Consider the following 12,705-nt stretch of genomic DNA (forward strand, 5'->3'; position numbering starts at 1 on the left):
CTGCTTTGAAATTTATTGCTTTTTTGTATATAGGTTATTTTCAAAAAAAGAAAGAAAAAAGTTGGTTGTGGTGATAAAAAAATATTTAAGCCTTCTAGCCTCTTATATTCTGGAGTAGCCAGAAGGAAAACTCTAAGGATGATATGGTAGCTCATGACAAACTCTGGGATCTGTCCTGTAACTACTTGTTGAAGAGTGCTTTGAAAACTATTGCTTTTTTATTTCTTTGCATTGTATATATGTTATACTGTATAATAAAAAGGTTATTAAAGAAAAAAAGAGAAATTCTTTGGCTGTGTGTATTCGACCGAGTACTTCAAGATAAACTGAGCTACGCTGCTTTTCAACTTCAGGAAACATGTCCAAGACTCACTCTGTGCCCATGATGCCTAGCACAGGACTGGTACTTCCTGGAGAGGCTACTCTGACTTGTTGGGCTGAGGCTATCACTGGGGCCTGAGGAAAGAGGACAGAGGGAAACTAGGAAGTGTTATCAATTGAGGAAAGAGCTAGATGGATGGCCGCATGAAAATTTCCCGCCTTTCCTACAAGAGTTCCAAGTTTCACCTGCTTCTTACTGTCCACATGACTAAGAGCAAGACACTGCCCCTTTCTGAGCCTCAGTTTCCTCTCCTGAAAAAAACCCCAACCAATCCTTCTCAAAGAAGCACTGAAACTTAAATGCATCAACAGATGTAAAAATGCATTATAAACTGAAAAACACTTTATGTGCATAGTTTCAGGCAGAGCTACTCATCCCAAGGAGCAGACACCAGCTTTGACAGGGTTGCTAGACCTGCTACCTCAGGCATGGCCTCTGGACTGGAGCTCACCTCACAGAGAACGATTCCAAAAGAGAAGACATCCACGGTTTCATCATAGCTCTTTCCTTGGGGGAAAAAAGGAGAGCAAGCTATTAAGTTCATGTCCCTTATTTGCTCTGCAACTGCAGCCAAGAGCCAGAGTTAGAGCAGGTTCCATGGGGATGACCTAAAGGATATTGAGGGCATTCCCCACCTGAAAATCATCTTTCCCCAGCCCTGCAGAGACCTTAATCAAACAATATTGCCCAGGATGGAACTTTAGGGTACAGTGAAGAGAACAGTACCACCGGGCTTCATCCCAGCTCTGCCATCAAGTCAGTTGTGTGCTCCTAACACCCTACTGAACTTCTGTGAGCCTCAGAGTCCACAAAGGGTTGAATCTTTTCGTTTTTACGTTGGCCTTTTACGTTGAGGCCAAAGTCCAGTGTGCGGGGCAGGCAATCTGGGTCTGCGTACACCTGCCCAATGATCTGCAGGTGAGAAGACAGTTGGTTAGGAATAGACTAAGGAAGCTGTGGCCATAGGGCAGGGGAAGGGGTGCTCGTGCGTGAATAGGAAAGGTAGGCCGAAGAGGGAGTGGCAAAAACCTAGGTTAAGAGAGCTGCCCCCTGCCCCCAACTCTCCATATTTTCCTAATCCAGTGTGCGGGGCAGGCAATCTGGGTCTGCGTACACCTGCCCAATGATCTGCAGGTGAGAAGACAGTTGGTCCAGTGTGCGGGGCAGGCAATCTGGGTCCAGTGTAAGGCTTCAATTCTGAAGCCTTACAACCCCATTTCAAGAATCCCATCCAGCACTGCTAGCTGATTTGAGCATTATGCACCAGGGGGCACTGCACCTCAGTTCTCAGCAAGGAGAAAGAAAAGGCAAAGTTAGGACAATAGCCTGTAGGTTCAACTACTCTCTAGGGCACAAAAGTCAGTCAGACCTTACTTTACCCCCAGGATGGGACAGGGACCAGCTCGCAGCCCTGAGCTCAGGGAGAAAGGTGTTTACAAGGCCTTGCCTGACACAATTAGCCAGTCCTCAGCTGTGGGTACTTAACTCTAAACTTCACAGGAGTTCCCAGGACTGCTGCAAGATGTGACTTCAGTCTTCCTTGGGCGGCATGCACCTACCAGGCCTCAGGACTCACCATTAAGCATCTCAGGGGCCATCCAGTAGGGATTTCCCACCACTGTGTAGCGCTTCTTGCGATCTGTCTTGCGCAAAGTGCGTTTCTTGTTGGTGGCCTTCTCCACTGGGGGCTTTTTCCTCTCCTCCACTATTAGCCGCGACAGTCCAAAGTCTGCCACCACCACTGTCTTATCCTGATAGGACAAGGGGCCAGGTCAGGACCTGGTGCGGATGTTAATAAACCAGGCCCTATGTAGGTAAGAGAAGCCGCCAAAGAGGAGAGAGAAAGGGTGCGGCAAAGGAGGGTCATAGTAATAAGGCAAAAATCTATCTGATAGGAAAGTCTCTGCACTTTTATTTCTGAAGATTTGGTATTTGTGCATGACAAATTCCCTGGGCCAAAAGTGCTCATAGCAGAGCTCCTGGAGCCTAGATCAGTAAGGCTCTGGGACCTGGAGAGTGGAATTCAGAGGTGGGTTGAGGAGATCTCTTTTCTTGTTGTTTTCTGTCCTGCTTTTTTTTCAAAAAGATTTAAGGCAGTGGATATTGCCAATATAAGACAAAGGAAAACACTGTGGAGGCAGTCAGTGTGGGGACTCAGAGGAGATAAGCTCTTCAAATAGCTATAGGGCAGTCATGTGGAAAAAGGATTAAAATTGGTGTGGGTGCCGAGGGCGGAGCCAGCACCAGTTGGTGGACACACAGGAAGTCAGATTGCAGGTCAAAAGGAGCCACATTATAACAACCAGGCTGAGGGACAGGGGGAGTGCTGAAATAGGAAATGCGGCCTCAAACTGTACATTTACTAGCGCTATGGCCTCAGGTTGAGGCTTCAGGTGCCACAGCTGTAAAATGGGATCAGCAGTGAACTATACTGGGACTACCGAAGGCTGAAAACAGGTCAAATAGCAGGGCTCTATTTACAGATAAGGAAATTCTGCTGACCCTTCTAAGAAAATGATTTCAAAGGCTGCTACTGAGAAGAGGTCAAACTATGTCTGTATGTGTTCAGGAGCTCCCAGGAGACAGCGGAAGTCACTAGAGGTAGCAGGAAGGGCAAGAGAGAAGGCTCAGATGATACCTCTGGTCTGAAGCAAGAGGCAACAGTCAGCCTCCTTTATGGAGGAAGGGGGACTAGTCTCTGGGAGGCCCAGGCTAAGCCCAGAGTAGAAGCACGTACCAGCTTGATGAGGCAGTTGTGCGAGTTCAAGTCCCTGTGGATGATGCACATAGAGTGTAAATAGGCCTGCAATAGAAGCACACACTGAAGCTAGCAAATCAACCAGATCCAGAATTGGGGGCTACAGAACCTGCTTTTCTCCCAGGCCATCTCTACTTAGCTTTAGAAGCCAACCTGGGTTCCACAACTCCAGACCCCTCATCATAACACTGACAGAAAGCCAAAGGTTGCTCTGAGCTTTCTCTCCCTGCTGCCATCTCCTGCCCATTCTTTTGCTGACTACCCCCATACCTCAGACCCCACTGCTCTCTCCTAAAGTTCCCCACTCCACTGGGCCTGGGCCCTGGCCCTCTGTTCCCCTCCACTTGTTTTACTAAGATCTAGGCCTTCTGAAGTGAACATCCTTAGATGTACTGCTCCCTCCCCTCACTCTCTGGAGCCTTTCTGTGACCTCCTCCTGGTCCATGCAAGCTCTATGTTCTCAACTCTCCTCCACCTCTCATACCCCTCACTCTCTGTCTATTCTTCAACCTGCCCTCTTCATACCTAAATGTTTCCAAACCAAGTGCATTTGCTAATTCCCTCTTCAAGCTTTCTTCTCTGGCTCTGACCACTTCCTTTTCCTTTCCCTTTCCCAAACATGGAAGGAATTAGACAGACACACATTCAGGTACCCAGCCCTCTGCAGTATTGCTTCTAACCCCTTTGCTCCTAGAGCTGCTCACTTGAGGCCAACACACTCAGAAAGCTCTTCGGGAATCACTGTAGTTTGTGACGTGTTGATCCCATCGTTCAAAGGTTGTCCCACCCTCTTCTATTCTACTTGCTCTTCAGATTCCTGTGTCCCTCTCATCTTCCCTTCCAGCCTCCTCAGTGTCAGCCCTTCTCAAAGCCATCTTCTATTCACATGAGCCCTACAACCCAACACAGATGCCTCTTATGTCACACAGCTCCAGGTGTATCCCTCTGCAGATAACTAGGGGGCTGGCAATATTTCCCCAAGCTCCAGTCTCAAGAAGCCTCCAAAGAGCCAGCTTCCCGCCCAGGAAGATCCTGGGCAGTTCTGCTAGCACATCAGCCTTGGCAGGCAGCAATCCCTAAGCTCTTCCCAAACCTGTTCCCTGACCATCCCTTCAAACTTCTGGTAAATGACACCACTGTTCTTCTAGCACTAATTACATTCACAATATTATGCTACCATCACCAGTATTCATTACCCAAACTTTTTCAGACAGAAACTCTGCACCTGTTAAGCAGTGTCTCTCCATCCTGACTCCAGCCAGTTTCCCAGTCCTCTGTTCCCACAGTCATTACCCTAATTCAGAAAACTGAACTGTTTCATTAGTCCTCTATTCAGGTCTCTCTGCACTGAGACCCACCTCTACCTTAATCTACTGACCACATCAGACTTATCTTTTAAAAAGCACGGCTTTACAGTGTGGACAATCAAAGCTATAGGCTGAGCCCCCAGTCTTGGGGTTTGTTCATATGAAACTTAACTCCACAAAGGATAGGTCAAGCCTACTTAAAATTAGGCCTAAGAGTTACCCCAAAAGAACCTCTTTTATTGCTCAGATGTGGCCTATCTCTCAGCCAACACGGCAAGCAAACTCACTGCCCTCCCCATCTCTACGTGGGACATGACTCCCAGGGGTGTGGACCTTCCTGGCAACATGGGTCAGAAATCTTCTAATGAGATGGGACTCAGCATCAAGGGATTGAGAAAAACTTCTCGACCAAAAGGGGGAAGAGAGAAATGAGACAAAATAAAGTGTCAATGGCTGAGAGATTCCAAACAGAGTCGAGAGGTTATTCTGGAGGTTATTCTTACACATTAAATAGATATCATCTTGTTAGTCAAGATGTAGTGGAGAGGCTGGAGGGAACTACCTGAAAATGTAGAGCTGTGTTCCAGTAGCCATGCTTCTTGAAGATGATTGTATAATGATATAGCTTTCACAATGTGACTGTGTGATTGTGTCTGATGCTCCTTTTATCTACCTTATCAACAGACGAGTAAAACGTATGGAATAAAGATGAATAATAGGGGGAAACAAATGTTAAAATATAGAGTAAAATGCTGGTGATCGGTGACGGGGAGGGTTGGGGAGTATGGTATGTATGAATTTTTTCCTGTTGTCTTTTTATTTCTTTTTCTGAATAGATGCAAATGTTCCAAGAAATTATCATGATGATGAATATGCAACTACGTGATGATATTGTGAATTACTGATTATATATATGTAGAATGGAATGATCAAAAGTTACGAATGTTTGCGTTTGGTGTTTTTTGGTATTTAAAAAAAATTTATTAAATTAATAATAATAAAAAAAGCACAGCTTTAGACACAAAATTTTCTTGCTTAGAAATATCTTATATTTGTCTCTTTCCTAAGTCCAGACTCCTTACCTTGAAACCCAGAAGCCTTAACCACACTCAATCTACTGGTCTAGACTAATACTACCTTCATGGATACCCATGAAGAGTACCAGTTAAAATCTCAGGCTTGGGGCTCAGACTAACTGGCTCAGATCCCAGCTCCAACGCTTTCTGTCTCAGTTTCTCACCTAGAAACCAGGATTGTTGTGAAGTATAAAAGTGCCCATGCACGTTAATCCCTCAAGCTCAGTGTCTGGAATATAGAAAGCATTCAATAATTGTCAGCTGTTTCTGTTATTGCTCTGATTTGTATCAATCTTTTTACAGGTAAAAGAGACGATTTCCTCTTCTTTCCTCCCAGGTCTTTGCTGCTGTCAATTCTCCAACCTTGGGAGAATTGCCAACAGGAATTTTTCTCCAATTCTGATTTACCCTTCAGGACTCATCTTGAACTAATTTCTCTCAGGAAGCTGCCTCGGATTTCCCAGGCACTGAGGTGCTCTGCTTGCTCCGTGGCCCTCAGCACCTGGATACCTCTGTGACAGGGAGCCGAGGCCACCCTGTGCTGTTTTGCCTTTCTGGTCCTTATTTGTCCTTAAAGACTTAGATTTCTTCAAGAGTGCAGCTGTTAGCTGAGAACTGCCAACCAGGGGCAATTTCACTGGCACAGAAAGTTCAATCAATACTGCTGAATGAACAAAATCATCCCACAAAGGCTGCCCAGGATGAGGTCTCTGCCTTCCAATGCCTGCCCACAATCCTTGCACCTCTCTAGACCTTTCCCCCTCCTCCCCCTAGGTGGGACTCAGGGTTGTTGGTGGGACTTACCATTCCAGAGGCGATACCTTTGGCAAACCTGACCTTTTGCTGCCAGGGGAACGGGTCCTGCAGGATGGGAGGATGACCATCAGAGGCTGCTGGGCCCTGCCCCCCACCCCCACCGTCCAGCCCCTTATGCATCAACATGGTCCACTGGGGCACCCTCCCCACTACGCCCAGACCCACCAACCCCGCCAAGTCTCTTGGCGAAAGTGGGAGTGGTGTGCTCACCACACTGCGCAGGAAGTCCTTCAGGGTGCCTCCCTCAATGTATTCTGTCAGCAGGTTCAGCTTCTTGTCCTTGTAGAGCACGCCGATGAACTTGAGCACGTTGGGGTGGTCCAGGCTGCGCATCACTTTCACCTGGAGGAGGACAAGGAGGATGGGTGGTGACTTCCCACTCCGACGCCTTATCCCTTCCCAATCCTGCTAGTCAGCTGGGCAAGTGCTATCTGCATCTCCCGCTTCCCATCTCATGTGAGGTGGCAGGGTACCCCAACTGTGGTGAGGGAGGAACCTCCATATGGATGGGAACAGCCTCATGGACCTCACCCATGGGATCTTTCTACTCTAGAAATTGCAATGGGGGAAGTAGAATAGGAGGGTCCGAGAGTGAAGCAAAGGCCCAGAGGGACAGCATCTGGATCACAGGTGGACCCAGTTAAACGCTATGGTTAACAGCAACTGGGGAGAGACAGTGAAACTGTGCAAATGCTCAAGGGGTACTGGTTTCTCTGGGAGGCCCTACTAGGTTCCCTTTGTAGGTGCTTATGTAGCAATTATAGCATCAAGTTGTTCTAAATCTGTTTCCGTGTCCACCATGTGAACTCACCATGTGAGTTCCTCCAAATCACATCTCATTTGTTATCCTATGCCCTGAACCCAGCTCGTGCTACCTGTAATAAATGTTCATTGCACAAATAATTATATTGTAAGTTGGGAGAGGAAGCGGGTAGGAAGGAGCTTTCCTCTGGAGTTCTTCTCTTTTTTTCAATCTTCAAGACAGTGATTCCAAACAAATTTCCCTCTTAAAAACATTACTTATAAAATGCTCCCCTTTCCAATGGTGATACCAAACTCTCAAGCACTCTACCTTCTTACCTCAGTCAGAAAAGTCTTCTGTGTCTCCTCATCACATCGAATTAACTCCTTCATGACCATCACTTTGCCCGTGGCTTTGTGCGTTACCTACAGGGAGGGCGACTGTTAACAGTGCAGGAGCAGAAGCAGCTCAAGGCAACTGTTTGTGGAAATCTATGCAACTGGCCATCCCATCCTCTGGAGGATATACTGAGCCTGATCAGACTGACAGAGCTTATGTTTAGAGACACAGCATGGGGGCAAAAGGGGACTCAGCAGGAACATACCCTCTTCCTTGGAGAGCTGGACATGCACAGAGGAGAGGTAAGAGTCTAGAAAATGGAACTGGGGAAAGAGGCAGGAGGGGATGCTGTCAAGCCGAGTAGGGTCTATGGTCATCTGGCTCAAGGGTGAGTCCCTTGGGTAAACAGAAGGTCGGGGGGCAGGAGGGTCAGTGCCACAGACATGCACCAGGAAGCTGGTTGGGTTGGGGGTCAGCACTTCAGCCCAACTTTCCCACAAGCGGAGACTCACTGCTTACCTGACCCCCCCTCCCAGCTCTCAGCAGAGGAGGAGGAGAAGAGAAAAAGAGAGAGGTTAGTTCCCAGAGTATTCATCAGGGAGAGGAGCCACAACCCCCGTGGACTCCTTGAAACATGCCCAGCACCAAGAGGCCCACGGGTGCCTGACAAATAACCACTGACTGGATTTAGGAGGGCCAGGAACACAACTCATTCCAACCTAGGGCTCCATATCCAGCAAGTTCACTATCACAGCCACGCTGCCATTAGGTGGCCTGGGGAGGGGAAAGTGCACCCCCTACACCAACACCAACCCTTCTGAGGACTCCCAACAGCAGCCACGAAGGAGGCCTGGTGTCTTACATGGCATGGGAGTGAGGCCATGTGATGAGAACTCCCTGAAAGGTCAGAGAAAAGGTGGAGAGAAGAGAAAAGCAGCTTCTGCCTGTGCTCACCTTGATGGCCTGCCCAAAGAAGCCCTTTCCCAGGACCTCTCCATGGATCAGGTCACATGGCCGGAAGATCTGCTGCGAGTAGCTGCTGGAACAGCGGAGGGATTCTGAGCGGCTGATATCCCGGCTGAACAGCAAGGGCTCCTTCGGGGAGCTGGGGCCAGGGGACTTGGAGATGCTGTTACTGCGCCTGAAGAGGAGGAAAGAGGGGGGTAGGGGTAAGATAGTCCTAACAGACCTGCCAGGAAACTTTGGAAGCAGAAACCTCAGGGCTACCCTGTGTCTTCCAATGTCTGGTACTTCTAGGACACTGAGCTAGAGGTGGGGGTGGGGTATCTGACATCAGACGGATGTGCTGTCTTGGGACTAGACATCAGTAGTTCATTTAAGCATAGTAAAAGCACATTCAAAGTGGGAACGCTAAGTTCTCCCACCTTAACAGTGAACTAGATTCTACTAACTTGCTCATTTGTGACAGCACTGAAGATGGGAGAGCACCACCGTCCATATCTACTTGATTCAAAGTACTAATTCATTGGAATGACAGCACTCTACAACCTAAAAAACCAACACATGGGATTTGGGATGACATTTTACACATCTTTGCACTGAATTTTAAAACAATAAGCACATATGATTTTTACAGCAATAAAGCCAGTGTGCTTATATTTTTAAAAGCAGCCAATAAACAGTAATGGTAGATAACTGTTACTTTGACTTACTGAAAAAGGGGAAAGAATGTTGAAATCCATAGCACTGTAGGTGAAATGCAGCCCCACAAACTTCTCTCCAGGGTGTGCTTCTGTTTTATTTAGCCTGCCTGGGGAGGACTGAAGCAGGGTGGCTCTTGGCTTATCCTGCCCAGCAGAGCACACAAGGTGAGCTACCCCCTCTCCTACATTGACGGCCTTCCAGATATTTGAGCAGCTATCTGGACAACCCCACATCTTCCCTGTTCTAGGCCATGTAATCCCAGACTTCTCTTCCCTTCGGTACCCTTGCTTCACCAGTTCACTTAGGCTGCCCAAGGCCAAGAGGTGGCTAGGAGTGATGGGAGAACCCATGGAGGGTCTTGAGTGAATCAGTCTGTTGGGATGGTAGGGTGGATAAAAAAATTCATTCCTAGTGGTACTAATAACACCTCCCATTTATTAAGCATTGACCTGCACCCAGGTCCTGTAAAATATACATCCTTTTCCTCATTTAATCCTTATGTAACTGGGGGAGGTTATCCATTTTTATCTTGCAATACCACTTCATGGGTGTAGCAGCTGATGCTCAGAGAGATGAAGTGACTTGTGTAGGGAGCTCGATTTGAAGCCCTGGTATGGGTGCTCTTGACTCCTGTTCCCTCAGTCTCCCTACTGGGCTTGCACCCACGGTGACTGCTCCCTCCCCATTGAAGTGGCAGACCCTGAGGTGTGGACTATAGATCCATCATATCTAAAACAACTTGCACTCATCTCTTGCTTTGTAGTCTTCAAAGCCCTTATATACACTTATTCAATCCCAATGGTGCCTTTACTTCAGGCTCTGAGTCCATGCTTCCCACACAGGCCATGTCTTGGGGTGCAGTGCTGCTGGCTTCTGTTCAGCTCAGATGTTCAGTCGATAGAACCTGAGCCTCTGGTTTCTAAGGAAACCTGACAGAAAGCTGGGTCAGATCATGTACAGCTCCCAGCTATGAATTGTGATCCCTGTGGAGGGAGCTGGGTCAGCACAATCCTCATAGCCTGGTTCCAACCAGGTGATTCCCTTCCTAACATTTCTAGACTCAGAAAATCAGCTCTACCATAGCTGAGGGGCAGCAAGAAAAGGAGGGGAGATGGCACCTCAGAGAGCGTCTCCTCAACGTCCCTTCCAGAGTCTCCTTGGTGTCCAGGGTGCTGAGGGTGTGCGAGTGTACAGCATTCTGCATATGGGGAGAGAGCTGTGCATCCAGCCGCAGCTGGTCCAGGCGCTGGGAGACAGGGTCATGTTCAATCAAGAGCTGAAGTGTGTGGCTCGTCTGGCTAATAGCATCCTCTACCTGTGGGCAAGAGCAGTTTTAGGCTGGCTCCCACAGGCTGCTCCATCCCAGGACCACTCACCATGGCCCAGCCCAGATGATCCCAATATAGTGTGGCCAGAGCTCAACTTGACTATAGTGGCCTCCAGTTACCAGCAGCCCCACAGTGTCCTCTGCCTGGCAGTTCCCCGATTTGTCAGGCCACCCCTGCTGCCCTGGGAACCTATCAGGCAGACACAGGTCACTCATGGTCACAGATTCAGTGTGAAGACAAGGAGATAGGGTGGGGATGAACAAAGGTGAAGTCCATAGCATGATCTCCCAAAGAGTCTGTTTCATGTCCCACCCCTACAAGACAGACTGCACAGAACACTCTACCTCCTCCACTCGGAGTGTGCGGACAGGAGTCCCATTGATCTCCAGGATGCGGTCCCCAGGGTGGATGGCATTGCGGTTGTTGGAATTTATGTGCAGCCGGTTGACCCTGGACCAGACAAGAGTTGAGGCAGGGCAAAAGCATCCTAAAAACCTACCTGACAAATTTCACTTGTACAAGAAAGTCTTACCAGGCTCTAGGCTCCTACTGGCCCACAATGTCAAGGACATCCACAGGGAAAGGCACTGCCACTCATCTGGTGGCCTAAGCCAGAAACTGGGATGTCACCCTCCCCATCTTGAGTTCTATCACTGTCTCGGAGATTCCTGCCTTCTAGAATTTTCTAATCTACCCACTTGTATCATTATATTACTAATATTTCTCACCTGTATCATGACAACACCCTCCTAACTGGTCTCTACACCTCCAGGCTCACCTCCAGTGCTAGTTCGAAAGTATTGTGTACCCCAGAAAAGCCATGTTGTTTAATCCTGATTCAATATTGTAGGGTGGAAACCCTTTTGATTAGATTATTTCCAAGAAAGATGTGTGGCCTTTTGAATAGATGGAAATGTGACTCTACCCATTCATGGTGGGTCTTGATTAGTGTACTAGAGCCCTTTAAAAGGAAAACATTTTGGAGAAACCATAGATGTAGACACTTGGAGAAAAGTTGCAACAGAGTTGACAAGAGACATAGATATTTGGAGATGCTTGGAGTGCCTACAGAGAGAGCAGATGCCTAGAAATGGGCAATGCCTAGCAGACATCACCATGGGTCTTCCTATGCGATGCTAAGCAAGCCAGAATGTTGTCAATGGAAGCCAAGAGATGAAACCAAGCTCCGGAGAAGCCAAGTGAGGAACGCCCACAGGAAACAGAGGTTGAAAGCAACAGAGCACAGGAGCAAGCAGCAGATGCCAGTCACGTGCCTTCCCAGCTAACAGAGGTGTTCTGGACTGCATCAGCCTTTTTTGAGTAAAAGTAACTTCTTGTTGGTGCCTTAATTGGGACATTTTCATGGTGTTAAAATTGTAATTTGTAACGTAATAAATTTCCTTTATAAAAGCCATTCTTTCTGGTATATTGCTTTCCAGAAGCTTTAGCAAACCAAAACACCCACCTCCCATCGAGTCTCCACACCAGTGATTCTTCTAAAACACTAATCTAGTCACATCACCTCCTTGCTTAATCCCCTTACTGGACCTCACTGGGTCTTTGTAATCTATGTTCTTCATGACTTACGAGCCCCCTCTCTGGCTGCTCCCAACCACCCACCCCATACTAGACCCAACCACAGAATCAACTCTGGGGAAATGCTGCTACCTCTGCCCTGAACTCAATTCCCTCTCTTCTTCATCTAATGAGGCTTTAGAGTAGATCTCATCTTCTCCTGATCCCTAGTACCTCTTGCCTATACTGCAAGCACTGGCCCAGTGCCAGCATACAGCAGGTGCACATTAACTATTTACATGGTAAGTGGCCACAGGTGTCTCATCATTGGTATTAGATGGATGCAGACTCTTTCACCATCTGATTTCTGGTCTGGATTGAGGATGAGGTCTTAACCTCTTGGGCCAGGTGCTCCCTCTCCTATTCTTTCACTCACCAAACCAAACAATAATCAATGAACACCTAGTATTTCCAGGCACCGTTCCAGACAGTGGAGGTACTGAACAAGACAAAGCTCCTCCTGGAACTTACATTCTAGTGGGGAGGACAGACGATAAACTAACATACATAATCAAATCAAATATCAAAGAGCAAACATTACCTGCAACCTAAGACCTGAAAAATGAATAGATTCTAGCCTTTAATGTCTGGGTAGGAAGCAGCCTAGGCAGAGAAAGAGCAGTGCTAAGGCCCAGGTGTGGGTACAGGGTAGTGAGCTCAGGGAAGAAGGTATGAGAAGAGGACAAAGGGAAATCTACATAAGATTTTTTTTTTTTT

At 47.6% G+C, this 12,705-nt stretch overlaps 1 protein-coding gene across 4 annotated transcripts in view; it reads right to left on the reverse strand.

Moving 5' to 3' along the window:
* Positions 1 to 12,705, reverse strand: part of LIMK2 (LIM domain kinase 2) — a 72,980-nt gene that overhangs the window by 10,762 nt on the left and 49,513 nt on the right. For 3 of the 4 annotated variants that reach the window (XM_077160512.1, XM_077160514.1, XM_077160513.1), the window contains 9 exons: positions 10,758 to 10,863; positions 10,204 to 10,400; positions 8,375 to 8,561; positions 7,420 to 7,506; positions 6,550 to 6,681; positions 6,328 to 6,384; positions 3,120 to 3,185; positions 1,959 to 2,133; positions 834 to 889 (listed from right to left, as the gene is read on the reverse strand). In XM_077160512.1, coding sequence (XP_077016627.1) covers positions 834 to 889; positions 1,959 to 2,133; positions 3,120 to 3,185; positions 6,328 to 6,384; positions 6,550 to 6,681; positions 7,420 to 7,506; positions 8,375 to 8,561; positions 10,204 to 10,400; positions 10,758 to 10,863 — 1,063 coding nt within the window. Of the gene's footprint in view, positions 1 to 833; positions 890 to 1,108; positions 1,295 to 1,958; positions 2,134 to 3,119; positions 3,186 to 6,327; positions 6,385 to 6,549; positions 6,682 to 7,419; positions 7,507 to 8,374; positions 8,562 to 10,203; positions 10,401 to 10,757; positions 10,864 to 12,705 lie in introns of all 4 variants that reach the window. The other variant, XR_013175750.1, reaches the window with a different exon arrangement.

Source organism: Tamandua tetradactyla, chromosome 5, assembly GCF_023851605.1.
Source record: "Tamandua tetradactyla isolate mTamTet1 chromosome 5, mTamTet1.pri, whole genome shotgun sequence".
NCBI lineage: Eukaryota > Metazoa > Chordata > Mammalia > Pilosa > Myrmecophagidae > Tamandua > Tamandua tetradactyla.